At 38.3% G+C, this 26,791-nt stretch overlaps 3 protein-coding genes and 1 long non-coding RNA gene across 4 annotated transcripts in view; 3 read left to right on the forward strand and 1 right to left on the reverse strand.

The window, feature by feature from the left end:
- LOC144656463 (uncharacterized) lies at nucleotides 1-917 on the forward strand (the record flags this gene model as incomplete). The annotated part of the gene is made up of 2 exons (XM_078516679.1): nucleotides 1-149; nucleotides 669-917. Coding segments are annotated over exons 1-2 (384 nt in total), but the record flags the coding sequence as incomplete, so codon positions are not given.
- The window catches only part of LOC144656658 (uncharacterized), a 523,850-nt gene that overhangs the window by 462,651 nt on the left and 34,408 nt on the right, over nucleotides 1-26,791 (reverse strand). The gene's annotated exons all lie outside the window — the stretch shown is intronic.
- On the forward strand, nucleotides 913-3,246 carry LOC144656655 (uncharacterized). The gene is made up of 4 exons (XM_078516903.1): nucleotides 913-998; nucleotides 1,508-1,554; nucleotides 1,667-1,982; nucleotides 2,610-3,246. Exons 1-4 carry the CDS (start codon nucleotides 924-926, stop codon nucleotides 2,670-2,672), a joined length of 501 nt encoding a protein of 166 aa, XP_078373029.1. The 5' UTR covers nucleotides 913-923; the 3' UTR covers nucleotides 2,673-3,246.
- LOC144656464 (uncharacterized) lies at nucleotides 8,740-26,280 on the forward strand. Its single transcript, XM_078516680.1, has 5 exons — nucleotides 8,740-8,874; nucleotides 9,359-9,703; nucleotides 24,800-24,846; nucleotides 24,963-25,278; nucleotides 25,951-26,280. The coding sequence occupies exons 1-5, from the start codon at nucleotides 8,740-8,742 to the stop codon at nucleotides 26,011-26,013; spliced, it is 906 nt and encodes a 301-aa protein (XP_078372806.1). The 3' UTR covers nucleotides 26,014-26,280.

Raw genomic sequence — 26,791 nt, forward strand, 5'->3', positions numbered from 1 at the left:
TTCTCCGGAAATAAATGGACAACGAAACTAATGGATTGACAGACGGGTTTCTAGCAAGAAACACTACAGACCCAGCCTTGCTTTTCCAGTCGCTTGCCCGCATTCGGGAGAGTTCAACACGTAATCGACCCACAGGGAGATTTAGAGAGGTATATCTTTACACTTAGCATGCGCCACCCAACCCCTTCCCAATATAGCCCCGTCTAGCCCGATATAGCTCGGTCTAGGCTAAATGTACCGTCAAGTTTTCGAATTAGTCCCTAGCTTTTGTACTAGTAGGAGTAGAAAATCATGAGCGCAAGCAACAGATGAACGTGTCCTTACAATGAATTCCCTGCATATCTTCTAATACATGGGCAGTGAAATCAGTTCTATGACACGATGGTTGATGTTGATGCGATAAGCCTGGTTTTCACTAGCGACGCAAGCACAAGCGCAAGCACTGGCGCAGTCACGCAAAAAGGATAAATGTTGATCATTGTGCTTGTGCTTGCGGCAAGCACAAGCACAAGCATCAAAATGCAATGTGCTTGTGCTTGAGTCGAAGCCGTTTTCACGGTGAAATAATTAAGAGCTGTTATCCTTGCGCTTATGCTTGCGCTTGTGCTTGCGTCGCAAGTGAAAACCAGGCTATAGACAACAGTCCTTTTTGTGTATTTATTCCTCAGAATACTGAAGTAGCATTATCATTGTTTCCAACCTCTCTTCCTCCGTGTATAAACGACCATATTGTTGAGTCATTGGAGTCTACGAACAATAGTCGTCTCGCAACAGAGCAAGGAGTCGCCAGAGCAACAGCTTTAATGCACAGAGTGATGGAGGAAAGAGCTGAGCGAAAACGGTTTCGGAGAGAAATGAAGAGAAGGGAAAAAGAAATAAGAAAACAAAGAGCAAGAGAAAGGAGAGAAAAAGAGGCAAGCGAAATGGATGAAGCTAGCAAGTGGCCACAACAACAGGAAGCAATTCCTGGACCTGGGTGCACAAGTCTTAATGAGAAAGTGAGTAGCTTTTATTTTAAATTATTTAGAGTAGATTCTTGGGCAAAGTGCTAGATTTGACTTAACCCTAACCCTTAATTGCTCACTTCTATCCGTCCGTCCGTCCGTCCGTCCATCCAGTGTATATAACCTTAGAAACTCCAGTAGATGCTTGCTTTTAGAGGGCTTGAACAGATTGTAACAAAAAACTTCCCTTTTCTCGAACAAAAAAATTGGAAAACGCTGCCACACGATATGTGAGCGCTTACTTGAACCTTACTACAATGAAATGAAATCTCTCAATATTGTATCACTTGTAACCGTTCCGAAAGACGTTTGTCTTTCAATATAATTTAATAACAATAAATTTATCTCCTATGTACTGTATTTTTTGGCTAGTATTTGTACAAGGGTGGCCAAGAAAAAAGGTTCCCTTGTAAATGTATGGTTAATTCATAATGGAAGGCTTACTTGAATTTTACAACAGTCACTCTAACCGCTGTTATGTACGTCTGTTTTTATTTTTACAGATTACACGCAACACAATTTGCGGATACTGTTGCAGACCAAAATACGTGTATGTTTTATCCAACTGTCTCTTCTTTTTTAGTCGTGCGGTTTTTTTATTTCGTATTTAACCACCTCATATAATTGTTTCTTTTTCTGTTCTTTCTTTTGCTTTCTGATAGTTCAAGAAGTTCTGTGATGAACACCGATTTTGGCCAGACTGACTCATGTAAGTCCACAAACAGCCCATTTCCTGTCTTGAAACAAAGCGTTGAAGAGACTTGTCCTTTGGCCGAAAGAGTGCTCAGGGAAAGAGAAGAACGGGAAGAGTTTGAAAGTGAAATAGAAAGAAAAGAACGCGAAATAAGAGAACAGAGAGCAAGGAAGAGACGAGAAACAAGAGAGCAAACAAGAGAGCTGGAGGAAGCCAGCCGGTGGCCTCGACGACAGGAGGCGATCACTGGGCCTTGGTGTGATTGCCGTAATGAGGGTCAGGAGGTGAGTTGCATTTAGTCTTATTTATCAAGAAGGAATTGTTGCTTGTTGTTGCTGTTAACAGTGTGTAGTGCAGGCGTTTTTGGTAGGCGAGCGCTGGATAATATTGTTCGCTGATCTGATCGCCATCTTGAAGTTGCAAAACCAGTCTTCCCTCAGTTTCTCTTCTAGTCCGTCCGTAAGCTATTCTATCAAACTTTTAATTCGTAGATGATACCTGAAATTGTTTCCACCTAAGTAGGAATTTGCGCACTTGACCATGCACTTTAAAAATTATACGAGTACATAATACTCAGTCCGTCAGCTGAATTATCGTTAATCTTTTCACTTTCATGCAGTCCAGATAGAATATCGTGTTTAGATTTCCAACATGTCTAATGAACAACGATGACGAGATTCTAAAACTAAAGATGCACGCTAGCTGCAGATGTTACCGTGCAGAAGTAAACGAGTTGTGATCATGCTTTACGGCCATTTTTTCGTAAAATACATACATCACTTTATTATATCTACCCTCTGATTTGAAAAGTAGCATATATAGCTAATATTGACTATTTTAATAAGCTGGAAAATTTAATTTTGTCCTATTCACTCCAATTGAATATAGGTTTCTTTGGTTCTTTTTAACAGACTGCAGAAGGCTCCGAGCAAGGCTTTGAGGCTCTTTCTGAGCCTCAACAAGAAACCGGTTGAAATTCAGTAGCATCCCATGATGCACTTGTCACAGATCACTTCAACAAGTAGAATAGTTGTTAAAGGGACATCGTCAGCGTTCTTACCGTGCTGACCTGGACATTAGTTTTCACGTTTTGAACGGTGGACTTTTTTCTAAACGAACCTTCAGAAATCTGCTTCGATCTTCTCAGTGTTTCACTAAATGGGAAAATTTAGGAAAAAAAAAACACTGAGAAGATTGAAGCAGATTTCTGAAGGTTCTCAACGCGTATTTTTGATTTCGGGTTAAGGTGGACTTTTTTCAAAACGTGAAAACTAGTGTCCAGGTCAGCGCGGTCTGAACGCTGTCTATGTCCCTTTAAGTGGAATGGTGACTTAGATAAAGTGAAAATAAACGGGGAAAAGATTTCCCGAGTTCCCCCAACGGGAGTGGAACCCATGACCTTCCAGAATACCGGTATTTGACTTGAGAACGCTTCTTCATTTATTTTCAAGTAGAATAGTGTTTGACATGACTCTGACAGTGAATATGAGCGACAAAGCTGTGTGTTTCAGTGCATGGCTAAGGTCATGCATGAACTTTCTTTGTAAGTAGCTACTAGTCGCGTCTCTCAGTCTATCTACTTGAGTTTTTCCCGAAGTCCAGTCTAAAGCGCATTAAAGAATTCAAGAAACTGGACTATAAACTAATCTGTCACACTAAAAGGCAGTTTTGTTATACATTTTTTATCCCAAATTTGGATAAACGTTTTCTTATTTTGCTAGTTTAGATAAGAAAATAATTGTAACGGGATGTGCAGTTTTGTAAATTGTGCAAGTACCCGGTTTTCCTGGAAAATTTTATAGCTGAAGTGATAATCTGAAGTATTTACCATTTATTTTTTTATATAAAAACACCTAATAGATTAAAGGTCGTGCAAAGCATGCGATTAAAATAATGGGAAGCTTCTGATTACCAAAACTGAAACTTGCCGTCAGAATTTTAGCAATTTTAATTTCAGTGTCTCACATCCAGTGCAAGGCTATGGAGTGGAGATGGTTTTTATTCAAAGTAAGGAAAAGTTAACGGTTGGGGAAACTAACGGTAACCAGGCATAGATGTGTAGCAACTATTTTCTGTAGTAAAAAAGTAACAAAATAGAAAAAAAAGGAATAAACTTTATTACATTACAGACGTTGTAGTGTCACAGTCAGCAGCTACATTATTGTTTTGTGGCCAGTGAAAAGTCTTGATGTTCGAGCAGTTTATTTATAAAAAATTTTACGCCAGTGATAGCGATCACCATGTTATGAGTATAGATTAAAGATATGGATCGCCAAGAGTCGAGAAATGATTTATGTAGTTGATATTAGGTCTTAAAAGATTAAAAAGCAGGAGGAACCATCAAATCACAATCCCCCCCAAAATAAAAAAATGCGTACTCTCTTTTTCATTTTAACACTCAATTTTCTGTTATAGAAGCTTAGGTGCTCTAATCTCACAATTCCTTGCTGCCAAGCTTGCCAAGCACGGCTGATTCGTACACCATTGATGAGTTTATGTAAAAATACCTGTTAAAATGTAACAGTTAACTCCTAGTCGTACTTTATAGCTCAGAATTACAGTTTAATAACATATTCTTCAGACAAGCTGTTCATTTTTCCGTGCAGGCGTAAGCGATTCTGCTGGTTCCTAATGTGGTGCGCTGAATAAACTAAAGTAGTATTTAAGCGGCCTTGACACGACAAACTTAAGTTGGCAAACTTATGTTGGCAAACTCAAGTTGGTGTGTGTGAACGACACAACAACAGTTGGCAAACAAGTTGGCAAACTGTTGGTGAGAATAGAGACAAGTTCTATTTTGTCGCCAACAGTTGGCCAACTTGTTTGCCGTTGTTGCGTCGTTCACATTCACCAGCTTGAGTTTACCAACACGAGTTGGCCAACAGTTTGTCGTGTGAAGGCCGCTTTACGGTTTATTGGATAAACTTAAGTAGTACTATCATTGTGCATTACTGATGGAATTAACATGCTTAAAAAACTTCCCGAGATTCTTCTGCAATCGCCCTGTCAAAACTAACTTTTTGGTTTTGATCATCTAACATATTAAATAATAAAGATGGTAAATTACTATCTAACATATTGTTTGAAATCCCATGCTTCCTATATATGTAATCAGACAATAAATTATAAACCCTGACTTTTCGAAGGTCGTTAAATTTTGCGTTTTTAGTAGCTAACATCAATCCGAGCAAACTACTTTGTCTTTAGACAGCTCGGAAATTCGAAGATCTAATCGAGTCCCACCGATAAACTGTATCGTTTCACGTTGCGTAAAGTTCTACCCAGTGTTTGGAAGGGTATCAGAAACATTTCGCCCTACCCGGTCGATGCTAAAGAGTTGTCCTGTGATCCGGGTTTGGTTTAGTACTAAACTACTGTCAAAGCAAACTGACTGAGTTAGGGGAACTTAACATATACATAGCAACCAAGACGTAAAGAAATTCTTTTATTAGTGCATCATTTGTATTATATTGCAAACATTGGGAGAGTGAGCGTTCTTAGGCCTCATAAATAGAAAACTACGGAGACGCCATTACAATGTGGCTAATTAAAGCGGTTTCTCCTAATGTTAGATTTTCGTGTCTTTCCGAAAAAAATGACGTCACTTAGTTTATCCTTAAAGAATGAGCGTTTCAGCTGTTTAATTTTCTAGTTATGTTTTACTACTGGCCAATCTATATCACGGAAATACATACAGCCGCTTGTTCACGACAGCTTGTCAGTCGTACCTTGACAAAAGTAAGGTTACCTCGCACAATGAACCAGTTGGAATTTTAGGCTCTTTAGGCTCCTCATGATTCTTTGCAGACTATGGATAACGGGAAAGTGTTGCTGCAACGCGCGACAGAATGGAGAGGGGAGGAAAAGGCGTGCGTGTGATAGATTATTAAACTATACACAACTATCCTGTATACAGGAAAGAAATGTTTACTTTGTGTTCTGTTACGTATTCCTTAAGAGCCTGTAAAATTCTAACCTTTTCTAAGATGTCTACAACTTTATACTTGCCTGGCCTGTCAATCGTGGAACTAATTACCTGAAACCGACGGAACAGTTTTTTCTTATAATAACTTTAGTTGAGCGGCTCATCCGTAACTTTTCTGTTTTAGCAACCGTAATTAGAAAACTTTTGAGCTTTCAGCAAATCAGAAATACGCACTTTCCCTAAGCCTATGCTTTAAACGAAGTGTGATTTATTATTTTGCAGCGAATATGCAACTGCAGGTGCCCGACAAGAAAAGAGTTAGCTGTTGTTTTGAAACAGAAAACCTGCTGACGTAATGTCGCTGAAAGCAATTAACTGAGGAATTCGGGGATTCCCCTAATATGCACTTATGTTGTCTTGTTTGACTTCGAAGTTTGCATATTTGGCACTAAATTATAACATAACCAACTGTGCTGTTCTACAAAAACTGCTTGGATTTCTGCCGATGGAGATGCCGCAAAATAACTCACCTTGCAGAACTTCTCTTTTGACATAAGCGAAAGTTGACAAGTTACGGTAAGTAGCGTTTTCTGTTCAGTTTCAACCCAGTCGTAGTTGACAATTTTGCCAAGGCGGCTTAATGCGGTGACCATCACGAGGTAGTAACAAAGGCAAGACAGTGTACCTCTCGAGTGTCAAGTGCTAGTATAGACACTTTTTAATTAATAAATAATTACACAAACAAGATATAAAATAAATAAAATTAAAAAAAAATAATTAAATTAGTACTTTTAAATGATTCTACGGCTTGAATATTACACCTTTCAGTCTAAAATTTGGCATGAAGTAACTCTGTTTGACTTGCAATAACCCTACATTTTTGTTTTGGATGAAAATCTTTCAAGAGCCGAGAAATTCGCAATTCTGTGCAACGTGCCCATACATTGCTCTGTAAATAATTGAAAAAATAATTAAATAAGTTCCATTAAATAATTCTACCGCTCGAATGTTACACCTTTCAGTCTAAAATTTGGCGTGAAGTATCCCTGTATGACTCTTAATAAGCCTACATTTTTGTTTTTGGTGTGGATCTTTCAAGAGTCGTGAAATTAGCACTTCTGTGCAACGTGCCCAGACATTGCTCTGTACTTGCATATATATAAATCATTCGCTACGCTTGAATATTAACGCTATATGCAGAGCATAAATTTGGTGGACATTATCTCTGTATAACAGGCTTAAACAGAGCGATTTTGGGGGTTTTGCTTACTCGTACCTGAGTAATTAAACATTTTTTTAAAGCGCGTCCAAATATAAGAGTTAAATAATCAAAACAAAATACTCTGTACCGTACAAAGTTACGATAGCTCAGTCAGCGTAGAGGGCACATCTACAGACGTTTTGTATGCCCCGGTCGTTGGTTCAAATCCGAATGGAAGCAATTGTTAATATTTTTCTTTTCCTAGGTTTTTTAAAAATCACAATGCCGTTTCATTTAAAATTTTATTAAAGGTTGAACAAACGCAACAGTTAATTTGGATATTACAGTGTGTTAAGATCGAACGCCCGCTATTTCAGTGAGACTTCAACCGCTGAAGTCAATGGAGTTAGAACGCTTGTAGTGTAGTAAAAACACCATCGAGAAATCAATGGCTGCATCGGATCGACCATTCGTGATGCTAAACAGCTTTGTTGCGTCCCAAGTAAAACTTATTTTTTTGAAATGTTTTTGTCGTTGAAAACCGGACTGCCTAGGCTCACAAGCCCTTGCGAAAAACTGTTTACAACAATAAAAAGCCGTAACGTTTGTTTAAATGTAAAAATAAAACAATTAAGTGTGTTCCTAGTCACATTTTTCGTTGCTGAAAAATTAAGGCTTTTGAATGATAAACACACAACAAAAGGAAACAAGACAAAAAAAAGTCTCGCTTATTTAATTGTCTAAAAGTTTAATGCGCGAGCAAAAGTCTCGCTTACTTAGTTGTCATTCTCGACCCCAGAGCTCTTGTCTTTTGCGCATGAAAGACAATAGCTCTGGGGTCGAAAATGACTTAGTTGTCTAAAAGTTTAATGCGCGAGCAAAAGTCTCGCTTATTGAGCAAAAGTCTTAATTGCTTATTTGCCTAAAACTTGAATGCGAGCAAAGTCCCGTTAACTATTATTTTAGTTGTACATCAAGCTAAGAGGCGGCAAAGCCCCGCTCATTTAAATCTAATCATTGTTTCTCTATAATATTTATTGCGAGTGAAAGTCTCGCGTGTTTTTGTTGTTTTTGGGCTGGGGCATGGTAGGGGGAAGGTCAAAGCCTCATTTAATTATCTCGTGTGTGTGCAAATTTAACAAAAGTCTTGCTTTTTCATATTCCAAAAACTTTCTTACTTTTATTTTAGTTAGCCAGAGTCCAGTTTATGGATCTTGGTTGAGTGCTAGGAAAGTCTCGCTTGCTTTAAGTGTTGGTATTGTGTGAGCAAAAACCTCGCTGGCTTCAATTGCATCTTAGAATAGTTGTTTGTCTTGAGGGAGCAAAACCTCGCTTACGTTTTAAACTTTAGTTGTTCATTTCCCTTATACATAATTCGAGTCACCTTTGGTGACGAGAAGGATGCCCATGCTGTCCTCAGTGTTATAAAAAAAATGATATATGGTGTAGGACCACCACCGTGCATTTTTAGAGAAATGCACTCTTCCAAATCTGACGTTCACACTGGTACACATCTCATTGACATGGTCAAAGAGAATACCCTGCTCCGTATTGTCTCCATAAACGGGCTTTGTGCCCACATTCTGGTATAAGGGTAGCCTCTTGTATGCAATTCATGTGGCAAGCAGGGCGAGGGCCCGACGTGTTTGTCACTTCCAGAAAAAGCAGTACTGCTCTTGTTTACCCATTCACTAATATGGCGTGCATGCTATTTTTCTTACTGGATGTATCTTGGAGAGTCAATAACAGTGAAACAATATTTAATAACGTCATTATCCACCACGAAAATCACAAAAACGGTATTGCAACTATCTTGTTTGTGCGGTTGATAACTAAATAAAAAAATAAATAAATAAATATCGGATTTTTGTCTCACTTTTGCTTTGTGTTTACAGCTTTGATTCTCTGGAAATAAATGGACAACAAAACCAATGGATTGGCAGACAGGTTTCTAGCAAGAAACACTACAGACCCAGCCTTGCTTTTCCAGTTGCTTGCCCGCAATCGTGAGAGTTCAACACGTAATCGACCCACAGGGAGATCGACAGAGGTATGTTTATACACTTTGTATACGCTACCCACCCCCCTACCAATACAGCCTTGGTCTAGTCCGATATAGCTCGGTCTAGGCTAAATGTACCGTCAAGTTTTCGAATAGACCTTTTTAGCTTCGTTTGTTTGTTGTCCCATTTCAGACAACGTGATGTTACCCTTGAGAGTAACTTAGGTTCTTTCAACTTCTTTCAAATTCACGTGGAAATGAATGAATAATTTCCAGATGGACAAAAGAACAACTCTCTGGAGAGTATCACATGATCTGAAATGGGCAATTTACATACGTAGCTAAAAAGGTCTATTAGTCCCTAGCTTTTGTACTAGTAGGAGTAGAAAATCACGAGCGCAAGCAACAGATGAACGTGTCCTTAGAATGAAGTCACTGCATATGTTCTAAGTACATGGGCAGTGAAGTCAGTTCTATGACAGCATGGTTGATGTAGATGCGATAGACAACAGTCCTTTTTGTTGTATTTCAGGTATTTATTCCTCAGAATACTGAAGCAGCATCACCATTGTTTCCAACCCCTCTCCCTCCGTGTATAAACGACCATATTGTTGAATCATTGGGGTCTACGAACAACAGTAGTCATGCAATAGAGCAAGGAGTCGCCAGAGCAACAGCTTCAATGCACAGGGCGATGGAGGAAAGAGCTGAGCGAAAACGGTTTCAGAAAGAAATGGAGAGAAGGGAAAAAGAAATGAGAGAACAAAGAGCAAGAGAAAGGAGAGAAAGAGAAGCAAGTGAAATGGATGAAGCTAGCAAGTGGCCGCAGCAACAGGAAGCAATTCCTGGACCTGGGTGTACAAGCCTTAATGAGAAGGTGAACAGCTTTAATTTTGAATTCTTTAGAGTAGATTCTTGGGTAGAGTGCTATATTTGATTTAACCCTAACCCTAAATTGCTCACTTCTATCCGTCCGTTTGTCCGCCCTAGAATAAACTGAAATCTCTCAATCTCGTATCAGTTGTAACCGTTCCAAAAGACGTTTGTGTGTCAGTATAATTTAAATGACTATAAATTTATCTCCTTTTTACTGTATTTTTTGGCTATTATTTGTAAAAGGGTGGCCAAGAAAAAACGTTCCCTTGTAAATGTATGGTTAATTCATAAAAGAAGGCTAACTTGAATTTTACAACAGTCACTCTAAACCGCTGTTTTGTGCGTTTGTTTTTATTATTTACAGATTACACGCAACACATGTACAATTTGCGGATACTGTTGCAGACCAAAATACGTGTATGTTTTATCCAACTGTCTCTTCCTTTTTTAGTCTTGCGGTTTTATATTTCGTATTTAACCACATCATATAATTGTTTATTTTTTCTTTTCTTTCTTTTGCTTTCTGATAGTTCAAGAAGTTCTGTGACGAACACCGATTTTGGCCACACTGAAGGTTGATTTCCACTGACGCGTAAATATTTACGTACGTACAACGTGCGTAAAAAAAGATACGTAGGCAAATTTCCACTGTCGCGTAAAAAGTAATAAAAAGCGTTTCCTTTTTAAGGTGGATTTCCACTGACGCGTAAATATTTACGTACGTAAAACGTGCGTAAAAAAAGATACGTAGGCAAATTTCCACTGTCGCGTAAAAAGTAATAAAAAGCGTTTCCTTTTTAAGGTGGATTTCCACTGACGCGTAAATATTTACGTACGTAAAACGTGCGTAAAAAAGATACGTTGGCAAATTTCCACTGTCGCGTAAAAAGTAATAAAAAGCGTTTCCTTTTTACGCGCGTTGAACGTGCGTAAATGCCCGCCATACTGAATTATCAAGTTGGTGAATAGAGTGCGTGATTGTCGGCCATATTGGAGAAGTGAAACAATAAGTTGTTTTTCCTTTGGGAAAAAATCATTAACATTTTTATGCAAATATCTTGTTGTTTGACTCTTCCAACATGGCTGCCATGAAAACACGGATCAATTTAGGTTTCTGGGAAACTGCTCACCTACCCCTCCCCAAGCCTAACATTAACCCTTACTTATCGCTTTGGGCAAAATGTTAGGTTTGGGGAGGGGTAGGTGAGCAGTTTCCCAGAAACCTAAATTGATCCGAAAACACTTTGTACCAAACGCTAGAAAAAGAAATGCGTGAATATGACCAAGATGCATTTTGTAAATACTTCCGAAAGACACCATCAAGTAAAAGAGGATTTGAGGCGACCTTCCCGGATTCCCGGTTCAAAGTCTACGTGACCTGACGCCAGGCGTTTTCTTTCACTACTGCGTTCGTGTAATTTGGTTCTGTAGCCAGTTCTATAGATTATTTCTTGAAATGTTAAGACTTTCTCGATGAGAAGTGTTTTTACATCTGAATGTTTTCCCAAGTAAATTGATGGGCGATTTAAAACAAAATGGTTTTCCACATGGTTAGTGGTGTCATGTGACGAGATCCAAAAGTATGATTGGGTAAATCGTTGCGTAACCGCAGACAGCCGCGAAAAAAGTTGAACTCGGTTCAACTTTTTTCAAAACCCCCAAAATCGCTACGTGCGTAAACGTGCACGTCACGTGCGTAAATACCTGGAAAAAACGTGACATTGGAAATTGGACAAAGTAAATTCGACGCACGTAATCGCGCGCGTAAAATTTCATTTCACGTACGTTTATAATTTTTACCCGCGTTAACGTGCGTAAAGAAAAACGCGACAGTGGAAATCCACCTTGACTCATGCGAGTCCACAAACAACTCATTTCCTGTCTTAAATCAAAGCGTTGAAGAGACTTGTCCTTTGGCCGAAAGAGTGCTCAGGAAAAGAGAAGAACGGAAAGAGTTTGAAAGTGAAATAGAAAGAAAAGAACGCGAGATAAGAGAACAGAGAGCAAGGAAGAGACGAGAAACAAGAGAGCAAGCAAGAGAGCTGGAAGAAGCCAGCAGGTGGCCTCGACAACAGGAGGCGATCACTGGGCCTTGGTGCGATTGCCGTAATGAGGATCCGGAGGTGAGAAGCATTCAGTTTTACTTATCAAGAAGGAATTTTTACTTGTTGACTATCAATAATAATAATAATAATAATAATAATAATAATAATAATAATAATAATAATAATAATAATAATAATAATAATAATGATTTATTTGCATTCCAACAAAAAAAGTGGCTCTTCTATGCAAACTGAATTAAAAACTAAGATATAAGACTAAGATATAAATAAAACTATGATAAAAAGTTAAGATATAATGTATAATAATTTACTAACAATATTAAAGTTGAGCTATAGTAAAAATACAATTTGTTAAGATAATATGAAAAGAAAATGGTGAGATAAAAGAAATTATAATAAGTTCTCTGCGGCTCACTTCTTAAAATAAGCTTTAGAGAGGCGGCAAAACTCGTTCTGTTCGCTGGACTCTCTTATCATTTTTGGGAGGCAATTAAAAGCATTCGATGCGCTATACTTGAAAGTTCCCTGTACATAGTTTGTGTCCATTTTAAATTCACTGCTAGAGCGAAGCGTCCTGGTTGGTACATACCGCTCAAGTTTCAGATGTTCTGGGCAGTGATCAGAGTAAAATGATTTGAAAGCTAATTTAGTGTGTTATGCAGGAGTTTTTTGGTGGGCGAGCGCTGGATAATATTGTTCGCGGATCTGGTCGCCATCTTGAAGTTGCAAAACGTTCTTTCTTCAGTTTCTTTCCTAGTCCGTAGCTCTTTTTTTCACTCAGTTTAAGACTCCTCTGTTTTTTCCTCAGTTTTCGGAATCCATGATAGCAAAGAAGGTTCTTGCGTGCTCGCTAACTCAAAAAACGCTTCAATACAAGTTATTCTGCCAGACGTTTAATTCGTAGATAAGACCTGAAATTGTTTCCACCTAAGTAGGAATTTGCGCACTTGACCATACACTTTAAACATTATACGCGTACGATAATACAGTGGAACCCCGATATAACGATATGCCAAGGGTGCAGTAAATTTATATCGTTATATCGGGGTATCGTTATATCAAAGTGCCCGATATAACGATATGGCCGTAAAATAACCGAAAATATCGTTATATCGGGGTAAACAAAAACATACAATTTTTTACTGCATGAAGAGGCTTGGAATACAGTGTCATTGTCGTATATCATTGTACAAAAGACTTAAAAAGCTGTTGTCAGAAACGTAAGACATAACTAAATCATTGTTATGTCATTGGATTAAACTCAATATTTTACTTAAATTGTGACTGTGTACTGATAATATCGTTATATCGGGAAAGATTTTTCGTTCGGTCCGCTAAATTCCCATCGTTATATCGGGAATATCGTTATATCGAAGATCGTTATATCGGGGTTCTGTCCCATACATTTTTCTGTAACGTTTGCCGGGACATAACATATTCATCGTTATACCGGGAATATCGTTATATCGAGGATCGTTATATCGGGGTTCGACTGTACTCAGTCCGTCAGCTGAATTATCGTTAATCTTTTCACTTTCATGCAGTCCAGATAGAATATCGTGTTTAGATTTCCAACTTGTCTAATGAACAACGATGACGAGATGCTAAAAACTTAAGATGCACGCTAGCTGCAGATGTAACCGTGGAGAGGTAAACGAGTTGTGATCATGCTTTACTGCTATTTGTTCGTAAAATACATACATCACTTTTATTTACCCTCGAATTTGAAAAGTAGCATATATAGCTAATATTGACTATTTTAATAAGCTGGAAAATTTAATTTTGTCCTATTCACTCCAACTGATCATGAATATATGTACTTTTGGTTCTTTTTGACAGACTGCAGAAAGTTCCGAGCAAGGCTTTGAGGCTCTTTCTGAGCCTCAACAAGAAACCGGCTGAAATTGACAGGGAATATTGACAACAAAGTTGTGTGTTTCAATGCACGGCTAAGGTCATGCATAAACTTTCTTTGGAAAACAGCCACTAGTTGCGTCTCTCAATCTATTTTCCCTGGTTTTTACTCAATTTCCGGAAGTCCAGTCAAAAGCGCACAAAAAGGATTCAAGAAACTGGACTATAAACTAATCTGTCACGCTAAAAGACAGTTTTGTTATACATCTTTAAAGTCAGATTTGGAATTTCTCCTATAAACGTTTTCTCATTTTGCTAGTTTGGATAAGAAAATAATTGTAACGGGATGTGCAGTTTTGTAAATTGTGCAAGTACCCGGTTTTCTAGGAAAATTTTATAGCTTAAGTGATAATCTGAAGTATTAAGCATTTATTTAAATAAAAAATCTCAATAGATTTAAGGTCGTGCAAAGCATGCGATTAAAACAATGGGAAGTTTCTGATTACCACAACTGAAACTTGCCGTCAGAATTTTAGCAATTTTAATTTCAGTGTCTCACAGGCATAGATTCGTAGCAACAATTTTCTTAGTAAAAAGTAACAAAATAGAAGAAAAGGAAGAAACTTCATTACATTACAGACGTTGTAGTGTCACAGTCAGCATTATTGTTTTGCGTCCAGTGAAAAGTCTTGATGATCAAGTGGTTTATTTATAAAACTTTTTAAGCCAGCTTTCTTCGCGACAACCATATGTTTTGAGTATAAATTAAAGATATGGATCGCCAAGAGTCGAGAAATTGTTTATGTAGTTGACCGATGATAAGGTCTTAAATGATAAAAAATAGCAGGAGTAGCCATAAAATCACAATCCCAAAAAATAATAAAATGCGTACTCTCTTTATCATTTTAACTGTTAAAAGCTTAGCGCTAGCTACTCCAATCTTACAATTCCCTGCTGCCGAGCACAGCTGATTCGTACACTCGTAAGGAGGCTCGATGTAGTTTTCTTTAACCCTAGGGTGTCTTTTTTGAAAATGAAAATATTAGGTAAGCCAATGTTGTCAATGTTCGATTTTTGCCAAAATACACCATTATGATCAAATATGCATATGACCAAAGTTTAATGTTTTACTGGTCACTTAGTCACAAAGGTTACCATAGCAACGATTGTCGTTTTCTTTTGAGTTCCTAGCTGTCTTGCTGTCTCAAAATCGAAATTAGTTTGTAATAAAAACAAAATAACAAATAAGTACTTGACTCAGACCAAGCACGCGGCGCTCTATTCAGTCGGTTCTAATAAACAGTGGAAAACGTTGTTGGCGCTCTCTGGTTGCTCCAAGCAACTCGTTGACGGGAATAAATGAGTTACTATCATCCTTTTAGAGTTATTTTATCTCACTGTTTTAGTATATACTGCTCGGTGGCCATTGGTAGCCACCTCTACTTTGGTGAATAGTTGTTGAAAAAAAAAAGTGGGAAATGAAAAAAAAAACATAAAAATTCTCACTTTGTGAAACGAACAGCTATTAACATTATATTTGTTGTTGATTAAGGTTTAAACTATTACTATTCGCGAAGAGTTGTGGCTAGCTGTACACGAATACCGAATATGCAATGCAATAACATTTTCGGCTTTCCAAAGAGTTACTTCATTTCGACTTTAGCTGTAAATTTTCTCATAGAAACTAAAATAAATTCACACAGTGTATCTAAGCGAGGTTTTCCGAAGTGCTGAGCAACGACAAAACAGAAAAGTTTGACCAAACTTAACCTTATTTAACATAAACTTGTTCTTTCGAGCAAGCGCGCACTGTAAATTACAAACTGTGCCCCGGTCCAAAAGGTCGGTCGTGAGTACAGACCGAACGCTGCGAGGTCTGTACTTCTCCCATACATTTCGCTTCGTTTTTTTTCGTATTTTCCAAATTAAGAATTGTCGGTTCCAGAGGGCTCGCATCATCCTCGGAGACCCAGGGGCAGTTAGTGGGGCGAAACCAAGGAATAAACCGGGCAGAAATCGTAGCGACGAAAGTTTTCAACAATTTCTGTCCGGTTTATTCCTTGGTTTCGCCCCACTAACTGCCCCTGGGTCTCCGAGGATGGGCTCGCATCAGCTTTGCATCAGCATCGCTTATTTAAAATTCAAAATGGCTGCTAGACCCACTGACGTAATGTTGCTGAAAACAATATACTGAGGAATGCGGGGATTCCCCTAAATCATGTCTGTCTTCAAGATTTGCATATTTCTCGCAGCAACCACCAATTTACATGGCGCACTGTTCTATATTATTCGACAACTATGAATACTTGGATTTCTACCGATAAAAATGTTGCAAAACAACTTCAGATGTTGCAGAACCTTTCTTTTATTATAAGGGAAAGCCGACTCGTTATGGTAAGTCGCATTTCTTTGTTAAGTTTAAAACTTCATTATTCCCAGAACTTCTTACAAGAGGAGGGACGGTAGTTAGCTTCGTTGTCAAAGTTTTTTCTCCATAGACAATTGACTGGGCACGCTGATCAACTTGCACGGTTAAACACATTCAAAGCAACCAAATTTTAGATCACTCTCTATGAGTATATCATTAATGCATAGTTAAAGGACACAACGTCCAGTTGTTTGTTGGTATTTTAATTACCTTATTATAGGAATATAACGAAGCATTTTAACAACGCGAACAAAATTTACGCGTAATAAAATTAATGCGAATTTAAGAAAAGTTCTGGTAAGATGCTTATAGTAAACGTGTTTACAGAAATAAAATTAACGCGAACTTTTGAAATTTGCGTTAATAACATGTATCGTTAATTTCCTACAATAAGGTAGGAGAAAGTATAGCGGGCATTAGCTCACCCTGGTCAGTCAGCTTGCTGGAGTTAAAATATTAAATATTCTTATATTCTTAACATTTCATTAAAATCCTGGCGGTATTCAAATTAATCATCGCGATATAAAATTGCGATATAAACTTTGCTTCCCGTAAAACCGCTAAAGTCAAGCAAAATATGCTTCATCTATTCAAAACCAAATTGAATTTTGCGTGACACATAACGTGATAAAAGTCTGCTTTTGTGAGGGTATTTTTTGTTCTTTTTTAGGCTACGCCTTTTACTATTCTTAGATTAAAATTCTCCTTCAATTTCTTCATGCAGTGTGAGTTTACAGAACATTTTGATCAGCCAGCACGCGTAACCAATGCACAAGCACGTTATATACGGTATTCATTTATTTTAGTACCGTAAATATGTACCTTTTTCAAGGCTAAGATCAGACCCGCAGCCACTTTACCGTGCCATTTTCGAGGTTTTAGATGTACTAATTTTCATGAATTAACAGTAATTAAAGGCAAACGCTGTCAAAATTACACTATTTGTTTCGCAACGTGGGCATTTTTATTTTTTTTATTCTCCTCGGTTCTTTTAAACAACTATTCACCGAGGTAGAGTTGGCTACCACTGGCCACCGAGCAGTATATACTAAAACAGTGAGATAAAATAACCCTAAAAGGATGATTTTAACTCATTTATTCCCGTCACCGATTACAAATTTTCGCGCGCAAGTTGAGTTTGAGTAGCTAATCAGAGCGCGCCAACAGCGCTGTCCACTGTTTATTAGGACCGACTGAATAGAGCACCGCGTGCTTGGTCTGAGTCAAGTATTTATTTGTTATTTTGTTTTAGTATCAGCTTATTGCGATTTTGAGACGGCAAGACGGCTAGTGGGAGAAAATACTGATATTTGATTTTATCATGTAAGTCTGTAGTCAAAAGCACATCTTTCCCATTCCCACTCGCGCCACTTAAGAAGCGAGAAGAAATATTGGGCGAGTCTTGTGCATCTTGCAGTCGCTTGTGGGACCGTTACTGCGAAAAAGGATGAGAAACCATTTTGTTCAGTAACCGTCCTACAAGCAACTTCGGGGTGAGACTCACACCAGATTTCTTCTGCGGATTCCCATTTTACGATAGTCTCCAAATCCCAGTCCTAAATCCCAATCCCCTTGACTAGAATCCCATTTCCCAGGAGAAATCCAAGCTCCCATTTCCCTAAGGACCCTCATCAAAATTTCGATGAGTAGTTTACCACAGTTGAATGGGTTAAATGGATTAGGTATCTTCATGTGCATATTCCAAATGAATGTATAATTTATTTTTAACTAGAACTTAGCCTGTTCCAGGCGTTCGGTTAGTTGGGAAGCGGCGCGAGGAGCGGCGAGCGAAAAAATGGAGAGGGGACGCCGTTTTTCGCGCTTCCCAACTAACCGAACGCCTGGAACAGGCTAACTAGAACTTTGACAATAAATGGTAATTTCGATTCGGAACAAGCGGACTGAGCGAAATCAATCAACTCTTCTAGACTGATGGAGAAGAGATGACTGTCACCGGAAGTCGAGACGTAAAAATATAACTGTTGCCATAACGACAGATCGAGATATTCCAATGTTTCGTTGATTTATTTTTCCATTAAAGAAATAAAAACTTCGTTTCCGTCTTTAAAGTCTGATATAGCCTGCGAGCAGGCTCTCTGCTGGGAATAACATACAGGAAAGAAAAGAAAAGGTTCCCTTTCTTTGTATTTTCCCCCGCGGACACCCTGCTCGCAGGCTAAATGGGAAACAATAGGAGAACTAATTACAATAAAACGAACCCCCGTTTCGAGATGACATCATATGACGTCATCGCATTTTTAGAATATTAAATATTCACATTACATTACAACATCACTGAAGCGTTAAAACGTGAATTGCATCTGTCACGTCTTGCTTTCGGTTCCGCACTACATATTATATATTACTGTAATGTGGTTATTTATATATAAGGTTGAAATCCGGTGTTTGTAAAGCGTTTTACTCAATGAGGATGGATTGAATCATTGGCAAGAAACCATTGCCATCAACTTTTGAACGGTAAGCAAGCAAAAGATAGCTTTTAAATTATTTTAACAATGAGCTTTCCTTTAACATAATTTCTTCGTCTTCATCGATTAAAGTCAATAAGAAAGCGTTAATTTTATGGAAATTACCATACCTTGGATTCGTAATGTTCGTTCATAAAAATTCAAGGGAGCAAAATGGGTCGAATACGGCGTCGGTGAAACGGAGTGGAGACCGGGGGGAGGGGTACTCTTGTATTTGAGCCATAGCTTTATAGGTTATGTGCCGTAGGTGTGGTTTTCAGGGTCACGGTTTTGAACCTTTGTAGCACACATCAACCCCACATTTACGAAAGTTCCCCCCCGGGAGAGATGAGGTCTTCGGAGACTGAAATCTTGAACAGCGAGTAAAGCGTAGTAGTATAACTTGGTGACACAATTGTTTTATCTCGTAAAATAAACAAGTCTGACAAATACGATCAGAATGAACGAGTGTTTTGCATTTATTATCAATAAAGCGGTGTGGATTCTAAACCCGATTGTTCTTTGGAATTTGAGTTATTTCACCCTTCTCTGCCAAAAGTACGGATTTTCGCAATTATTTCATCGTCTTAAAGACAAACACGGTTTTTGAGCTCTCCCTTTGCTATACAAAAAGGTTACAGCGGGCTATTTATCAAGAATATTCTATTTCAGTGCGTGACCGTTCAAACGTAATATCGGTTGAGGTAGAAGCGGAAGCATTACTTCGGAGGTTTTTTTTTATGAAATATATTATTTGCTATTAGTTTTGGGGAACTAGTATTTGGTTCTGCTCTCAGTTCTTTGAGAAATGTTGAATTGACGGATGAGTTATAGGCGAACTCTGTGATATATCACGCGGATAGAAATTATTGGAAAAATGTTTGGGTCAACATCAACTTCAGTGCCGTCGATCCTTTTGTTTACGTGACAGTTTTCTTTTGTTTATATTCGTTTATATGGCAGTTTTTAATTTCTTTCTTCTTTTAGCAGTTTTGGCTCTTTTTCTTGCTCTTATTATTTTAAAACACTGCTAGAATATTTCACGATTGGGAAACGTCTGGAAAAAATAATCCCACTGGTATTTGGTTCAACATTTCTTTTTATCGCGGAGTAATTATGGTTAAAATTTATCAAGTCAATTCGCTTCGTATTGATATGGATTCTTGAGGTTGTCTTTTTAGTTTCATTCCTTTACCATTTTCCTAGAGCTTCGAGCATTTCCCAAAGAATGTTCGGTTAGGGCTTTGCATCAGCGTCGTTTATTAAAATTCAAAATGGCTGCTAGATGCTGACGTAATGTCCTTGAAAACAATACACTGAGGAATTCGGGGATTCCCCTAAATCGCGCATCACAGTGTCTTCATATTTGCATATTTCTCAGTTATGATTTAATAAGCTGGCGCACTGTATTGTTCGACTAAAACTGCTTGGATTTCTACTGCGATGGTCAAAAACGGACTGGTTATGGTAAGTCGCATGTCTTTGTTTACTGAGTTCAAAACTTCACTATTTGCCGGCATATATTTTCCATTGACAATTCACTGGCCACGCTGATCAACTTGCACAGTCAAACACATTTAAAGCCACCAAAGTTTAGCTCTCTTTCCATCATCATTGCTTATTTTATGGACACAACGTCTAGAAGTTTGTCGGTATTTTGATAAGGAAACATTAGTGCACTGGCTCACCCTGGTCAGTCAGCTTCCTGGCATGGAGTTAAAATAATATTTTTCAAATATCATTGAAATCATAGTGGAATTCAAATTTACTGCGATAAAACGTTTGCTTCCTGTGAAACCCTAAAGTCAAGTAAAATATGCTTCATCTATTCTATGCCAAACCGAATTTTTCGTGACACATTTCGTGAAAATGAATTAAAGTCGCGTTTTTTGAGCGTATTTTTATTGTTCTATTCTAGGCTACCCCTTATAATATTCAGTATATATTCTTTAATAAAGTTATGTCGGATGAATGTCATATTTCTTCATGAAATGTGCTGCATCTTTGGCTATGGGACAATTTACGTAACCGGTAATGCACGGTCGATACGGTATTCACATACACTTTTTTTTTTATATAAGAACCATTTTTATAAAAATGTTGAGGGTGAGATTTGCCCAATAAGCTAAGAAAATATATGGGCTAAAACAGAACATCCACAGGCTCAGCCAAATTTTCCGCGTTCTTATACAAAAATTTACTAGTGTATCGTTATTTCCGTAAGCCCGCGGCCACCTCACGGCCACCTTCGCGTTTTGGGCATCCCTTGCCCGCAAAAAAAACACACTGATTTTTAAATGAATTATGAGTAGTTCAGAAAAGCCCTACAAAAACTACAATATTTGTTTCAAACAGTAGACTATCGTATTATCATCGGCTTATATCGTCGTATTTAGACAGGGCCAACTAGAGCGAATAGAGCGCTTTGTGATTTATCTGAGGCCCCAATACGGATAAATTTGAAAACGCATGCCCTGTTTTTCTCCGGTTTGGTCAACCGTTCACACTAATCCGGATAAATTGTCTACCAAAAACGAAACTATTCGAAAACGCTCTTCAAAGTGGGTATTTAAAAACGCATTTAATATCTGGACTACTTGGACGGAGAATATTGTATAAGGCGTTTTCAAATTTCTCCGTTTTCCAATTTATCCAGATAAATGTGGACAGGACCTGAGTCAAGCACAAACATTTGCGAAAAAACCGAAGAGTTTTTTAGTAATACAGTAAATTATGATCAGCGTTTACGGCGCAAGAAAACAAGCTTCGTTCTCACGCAAAAATTAGGCTCGATTACTAGCCGCTGCTCGCGGAGATCGAGCCCAACGAAAAATCATTTCTCGTTATTGTGCTCTCGCGTGAGTGGAATTAAAACCTCCAAAACGGATAAGCAAAAGCGGATCAGAACAATGAGGAGCCGCTCAAATTTGCTCTCGGTCCACATGTACGTTAAAACAAAGACGCGAGCTACGGAGACTTTCTTTTGGCTTGTCAGGCAATCAAACTAGAACGTTTGTGGAAGCGAACGTGACACCATGGCGTGTAAACTTGTTGAACTTCCTGGGTGCATAATAATTTTTGATCGCGTTGCGCTCTTCAATTTCTCAAAAGAAAACGGAAAAAACCTAACCGATCGACAGCCAATCGTGCATTAAAACTTGGCTTCTGGCTGGACTTTTGCTACTGTTATGGGTGAGTCTGAAATTTTAAAGTATGGGTGAGTTGCGAGGCAAGAAATAGCCGTATCAATATATATGTCTGGATTTATCAAAAATAGGTCAAGGAAATTTTCACCGTTTTAAGCGCAAATCGCTGTAAACGCGATTTGCGCCAAACTCGACGATAAAAACTAAAGGGAATGTCAGTCTGTTTTTCTCTATTCTTCTCCTTTCTCTTCTCTACCTTTCAGCACTGTCTTTCTTTTTTTCCCCTTTCTTGTTGCGTTTTAAGCCTTTCGTGCAGTAACGTACATGTTCAAGAATACTAACATCACTTTTCTGGTGGATTTTAACGGCAGTTTTTTTAATTCTAAGGGTTTTAACTTTTGATTGCGATACTAGGTAATTTCTTCGAAATAGTTTTTGTGATAAAAATTAGCGACACGAAGTCACGATCATTTCGATCTTTGTTTAATCAGGTACGGCTTGTTTTTAAACTAAAATCAGTCACCTTGAGCTTCGAACTGTCTGCGAGCTATTATTCGCGTTGACATTCCCGGATTTCGTTAAAAAGGACCTTCAGATCGAAGTACGAGCACAAGATAGAGTACGAAACCGTGTTTCAGATACTTTCGATAATCGCGTTTCATACCAGTCTCGTTCCGATGGTCTCCTGTTCAATTGGTCAGCAACAGGGAAGATTGAGGACACTGCAAGGAACGTAATTTAACTGGATTGAAATACGAAATTTAAGTCATTCTCAGGTACTCGATCTCGTACTCCAATGTAAAGGTCCCCAATACCCGATGCGAATTAACGAGTTTACCACATAAAAATATCAAAATCTTGATTTTTTTTAAATAAAGGGCTTTAAATACAGCGTCAATCAAAACTTCATTTTCTTTTCCGGCTTCTATGCGCAAGCAGAATTATCCTTAATTATGCTACCATTGTAACTTTGAGTAAAATCGCAAAAATTGTGTTCGTTGTGTTCAGAGATTATTATTTCTTTTAAAAAAAGTGCCAACAAAGTCTACAGAAGAGAACACCGAGTATACTGATAAAGATGTTAAGCCGTGAAGATTTCCCCCTTTTCTCCTAGAAAACACGGAATCGAAGTTACTAAAGTGGCCCGGCCCATCTGTTACCTGCTACCAGTATGGACAACTTTAATAATGAATTTTTGTCACAATTTTGTTTTGTGTTTACAGCTTTGAATCTCTGGAACTTAATGGACAACGAAACCAACGGATTGACAGACGGGTTTCTGGCCAGACATACCACAGACCCTGCCTTGCTTTTCCAATTGCATACCCGCAATCGTGAGAGTCCAACAAGTAACCGACCCACAGGGAGTTTGACAGAGGTAAAATTATACAATTAGCTTTTAGCAACCACCCTGGCATACCCTCTTTTTTGATCCGTTGTTGCCGGAAAAGCGCTGGGGGGGGGGGGGGGGGGGGGAGCAGGTAGGTCCTGAGTGAAAAGAAAAATTGCATACCTTGTTTAAAACCCAATGATATAGAACTGGGGATTTGTGAAATTGCAATGAAACGTGCGAATTAGCTACGAGAATGTCACGGGGGTACATAGAAAGGATGGTTTACTATTTTTTCACGGGAGTAGAAAGGGAGGTTTTCTTTTTTTTCGTGTAAATTCATAGCATGCTGTTCCTTCTGTTTTATCAAATTAGTACAGGTTATTGTTTTGATTATGGACAAATCTGGAATTTTGGGCTTATTGTATGTTCAGTGTTCCACACTGATTTGGCTTGTTATGACTTTCCCTTCACAGTATTCTTTGAGATACACCTTGAGTAACTCAGAAGGCGGAGCCTGTGTACAGCCGTCCCGCTCTGCGATTTTTTTGAGCGGAGCGGGACGGCTGTACACAGGCTAAGAAGGCGACGAGGTAGTAACAAAAATCTTTACATGCAATACAGACAAAAATAACTCAAATTTTTCAGAACGTTTAAGTTGTAGGTGATATAATAATAAGATACGAGCCTGGAGTTCGCCACATAATTGGAAGTCTAGGGCTAAGTTTTTGAGTCAGCCTTTAGCCTTGTCATGTGTACTTATAGTACAAGTAGGTAGGAAATATCGCAAGCAACATAGATGAACATATCCTCTTTAACCCTTACAATGAATTTGAAAGTCTCTGTATATGTTCTACGAAATACATGGGCAGTGAAGTCATTTCTAAGACCGCATGATGGTCCGGTTAATGATGGCTTTTTGTTGTATGTATTCCTCAGAATACTGTACCATTGCTTCCAACCTCTCTCCCTCCGTGTATGAGCGACCATACTGTTGAGTCAGTGGGGTCTACGAATAACAGTCGTCTTGCAACACAGCAAGGAGTTGCCAGAGCAACAGCTTCAATGCACAGGGTAATGGAGGAAAAACGGTTTCGAAAAGAAATGAAGAGAAGGGAAAAAGAAATAAGAGAACAAAGAGCTAGAGATAGAATAGAAAGAGAAGCAAGGGAAATGTTTGAAGCTAACAAGTGGCCGCCACAACAGGGAGCAATTCCTGGACCTGTGTGTACAAGCCTTAATGAGAAGGTGAATGGCTTTAATTTTGAATTCCTTAGAGTGGATTCTTGCGCAGTCTGTACTTTTTTGTTTCCTCCTTTGATCCTCCAGACATCATGGTGTCAACACCCCAATAGTGATAGATTCGAAGTTTAAATTGCCCACTTCAATTCTATATATCCGTTCGTTCGTCCGTCCATCCATTGTCTATAACCTTAGAAACTTCAGGTGTAGGTGCTTGCTTTTAGAGCGCTTAAACAGATTGCAAAAAAAAAACTTCCCTTTTCTCGAACAAAAATTTGGAAAATGCTGCCACACGATATGTAAGCGCTTACTTGAAACTTTCTAGAATAAACTGAAATCTCTCAATCTCGTATCGATTGTAACCGTTCCAAAAGACGTTTGTCTTTCAGTATATAATTTAATAACTATAAATTTATCTCCTTTTTACTGTATTTTTTGGCTGTGGCCAAGACAAAAGGTTCCCTTGTAAATGTGTGGTTCATTGATTTTAATGGAAGGCTAACTTGAATTTTACAACAGTCACTCTTACCGCTGTTATGCACGTTTGTTTTTATTTTTTACAGATTACACGCAACACAATTTGCGGATACTGTTGCAGACCAAAATACGTGTATGTTTTATCCAACTGTAAATAGTTATGTCTCTTCTTTTTGAGTCTTGCGGTTTTTTTTGTTTCGTATTTGACCACCTCATATAATTGTTCCTTTTTCTTTTGGTTTGTGATAGTTCAAGAAGTTCTGTGATGAACACAGATTTTGGCCAGACTGACTCATGCGAGTCCACAAACAGCCCATTGCCTGACTTGAAACAAAGCGTTGAAGAGACTTGTCCTTTGGCCGAAAGAGTGCTCGGAGAAAGAGAAGAACGGGAAGAGTTTGAAAGTGAAATAGAAAGAAAAGAACGCGAAATAAGAGAACAGAGAGCAAGGAAGAGACGAGAAACAAGAGAGCAAACAAGAGAGCTGGAGGAAGCCAGCCGGTGGCCTCGACGACAGGAGGCGATCACTGGGCCTTGGTGTGATTGCCGTAATGAGGATCCGGAGGTAAGAAGCATTCAGTTTTACTTATCAAGAAGGAATTTTAACTTGTTGTTGCTGTTAACAGTGTGTAGTGCAGGTGTTTTTGGTGGGCGAGCGCTGGATAATATTGTTCGCGGATCTGGTCGCCATCTTGAAGTTGCAAAACCGGTCTTTCTTCAGTTTCTTTTCTAGTCCGTAGGTCGTTTTTTTCACTCAGTTTAGGAATCCTCTGTTTTTTCCTCAGTTTCGGAATCCGTGATAGCAAAGATGGCTCTTGCTTGCTCGCTGACTCAAAAACGCCTACATTACAAGCTATATTCTGTCAAACTTTCAATTCGTAGATAACACCTGAAAATTGTTTCCACCTAAGTAGGAATTTGCCCACTTGACCATGCACTTTAAAAATTATACGATACTTAGTCCGTCAGCTGAATTATCGCCATTATCTTTCAAGCAGCTATGATCAGTTAATAAAAGTCCAGTTAGAATACCGTGTCAAGATTTCCGACATGTCTAATGACGAGATTCTAAAACTAATGTAACCATTTTTTCGTAAAATATATACTTCACTTTTATTTACCCTCGGATTTGAAAGTAGCATATATAGCTAATATTGACTAGTTTAATAAGCTGGAAAATTTAATTTTGTCCTACTCACTCCAATTAAATATATGTACCTTTGGTTCTTTTTGACAGACTGCAGAAGGCTCCCAGCAAGGCTTTGAGGCTCTTTCTGAGCCTCAACAAGGAACCGGCTGAAATTCAGAAGTATCCCATGATGCACTGGCCACAGGTCACTTCAACAAGTAGAATAGTGTTTTACATGACTCTGACAGGGAAAGCTGACAACAACGTTGTGTTTCCCAATGCACGGCTAAGGTCATACATAAACTTTCTTTGGAAAATAGCCACCATTCGCGTCTCTCGATTTCTCTACCCTGCTATTGACTCACTTTCCGGAAGTCCAGTCAAAAGCGCACAAAACGATTCAAGAAACTGGACTATAAACTAATCTGTAACGCTAAAAGGCAGTTTCGTTATACATCTTTCAATCCAAATTTGGAATTTCTCCTATAAACGTTTTCTCATTTTGCTAGTTTAGATAAGGAAATAATTGTAACGGGATGTGCAGTTTTGTAAATTGTGCAAGTACCCGGTTTTCCTGGAAAATTTTATAGCTGAAGTGATAATCTGAAGTATTTACCATTTATTTTTTTTATATAAAAACACTTAATAGATTAAAGGTCGTGCAAAGCATGCGATTAAAATAATGGGAAGTTTCTAATTACCAAAACTGAAACTTGCCGTCAGAATTTTAGCAATTTTAATTTCAGTGTCTCACATCCAGTGCAAGGCTATGGAGTGGAGATGGTTTTTATTCAAAGTAAGGAAAAGTTAACGGATTGCGGAAACTAACGGTAACAGGCATAGATGTGTAGCAACTATTTTCTGTAGTAAAAAAGTAACAAAATAGAAAAAAAAAAAAGAATAAACTTTATTACATTACAGACGTTGTAGTGTCACATTCAGCAGCTAC

Source organism: Oculina patagonica, chromosome 6 (genome assembly GCF_052425735.1).
Source record: "Oculina patagonica isolate OP01 chromosome 6, crgOcupat, whole genome shotgun sequence".
Taxonomy (NCBI): domain Eukaryota; kingdom Metazoa; phylum Cnidaria; class Anthozoa; order Scleractinia; family Oculinidae; genus Oculina; species Oculina patagonica.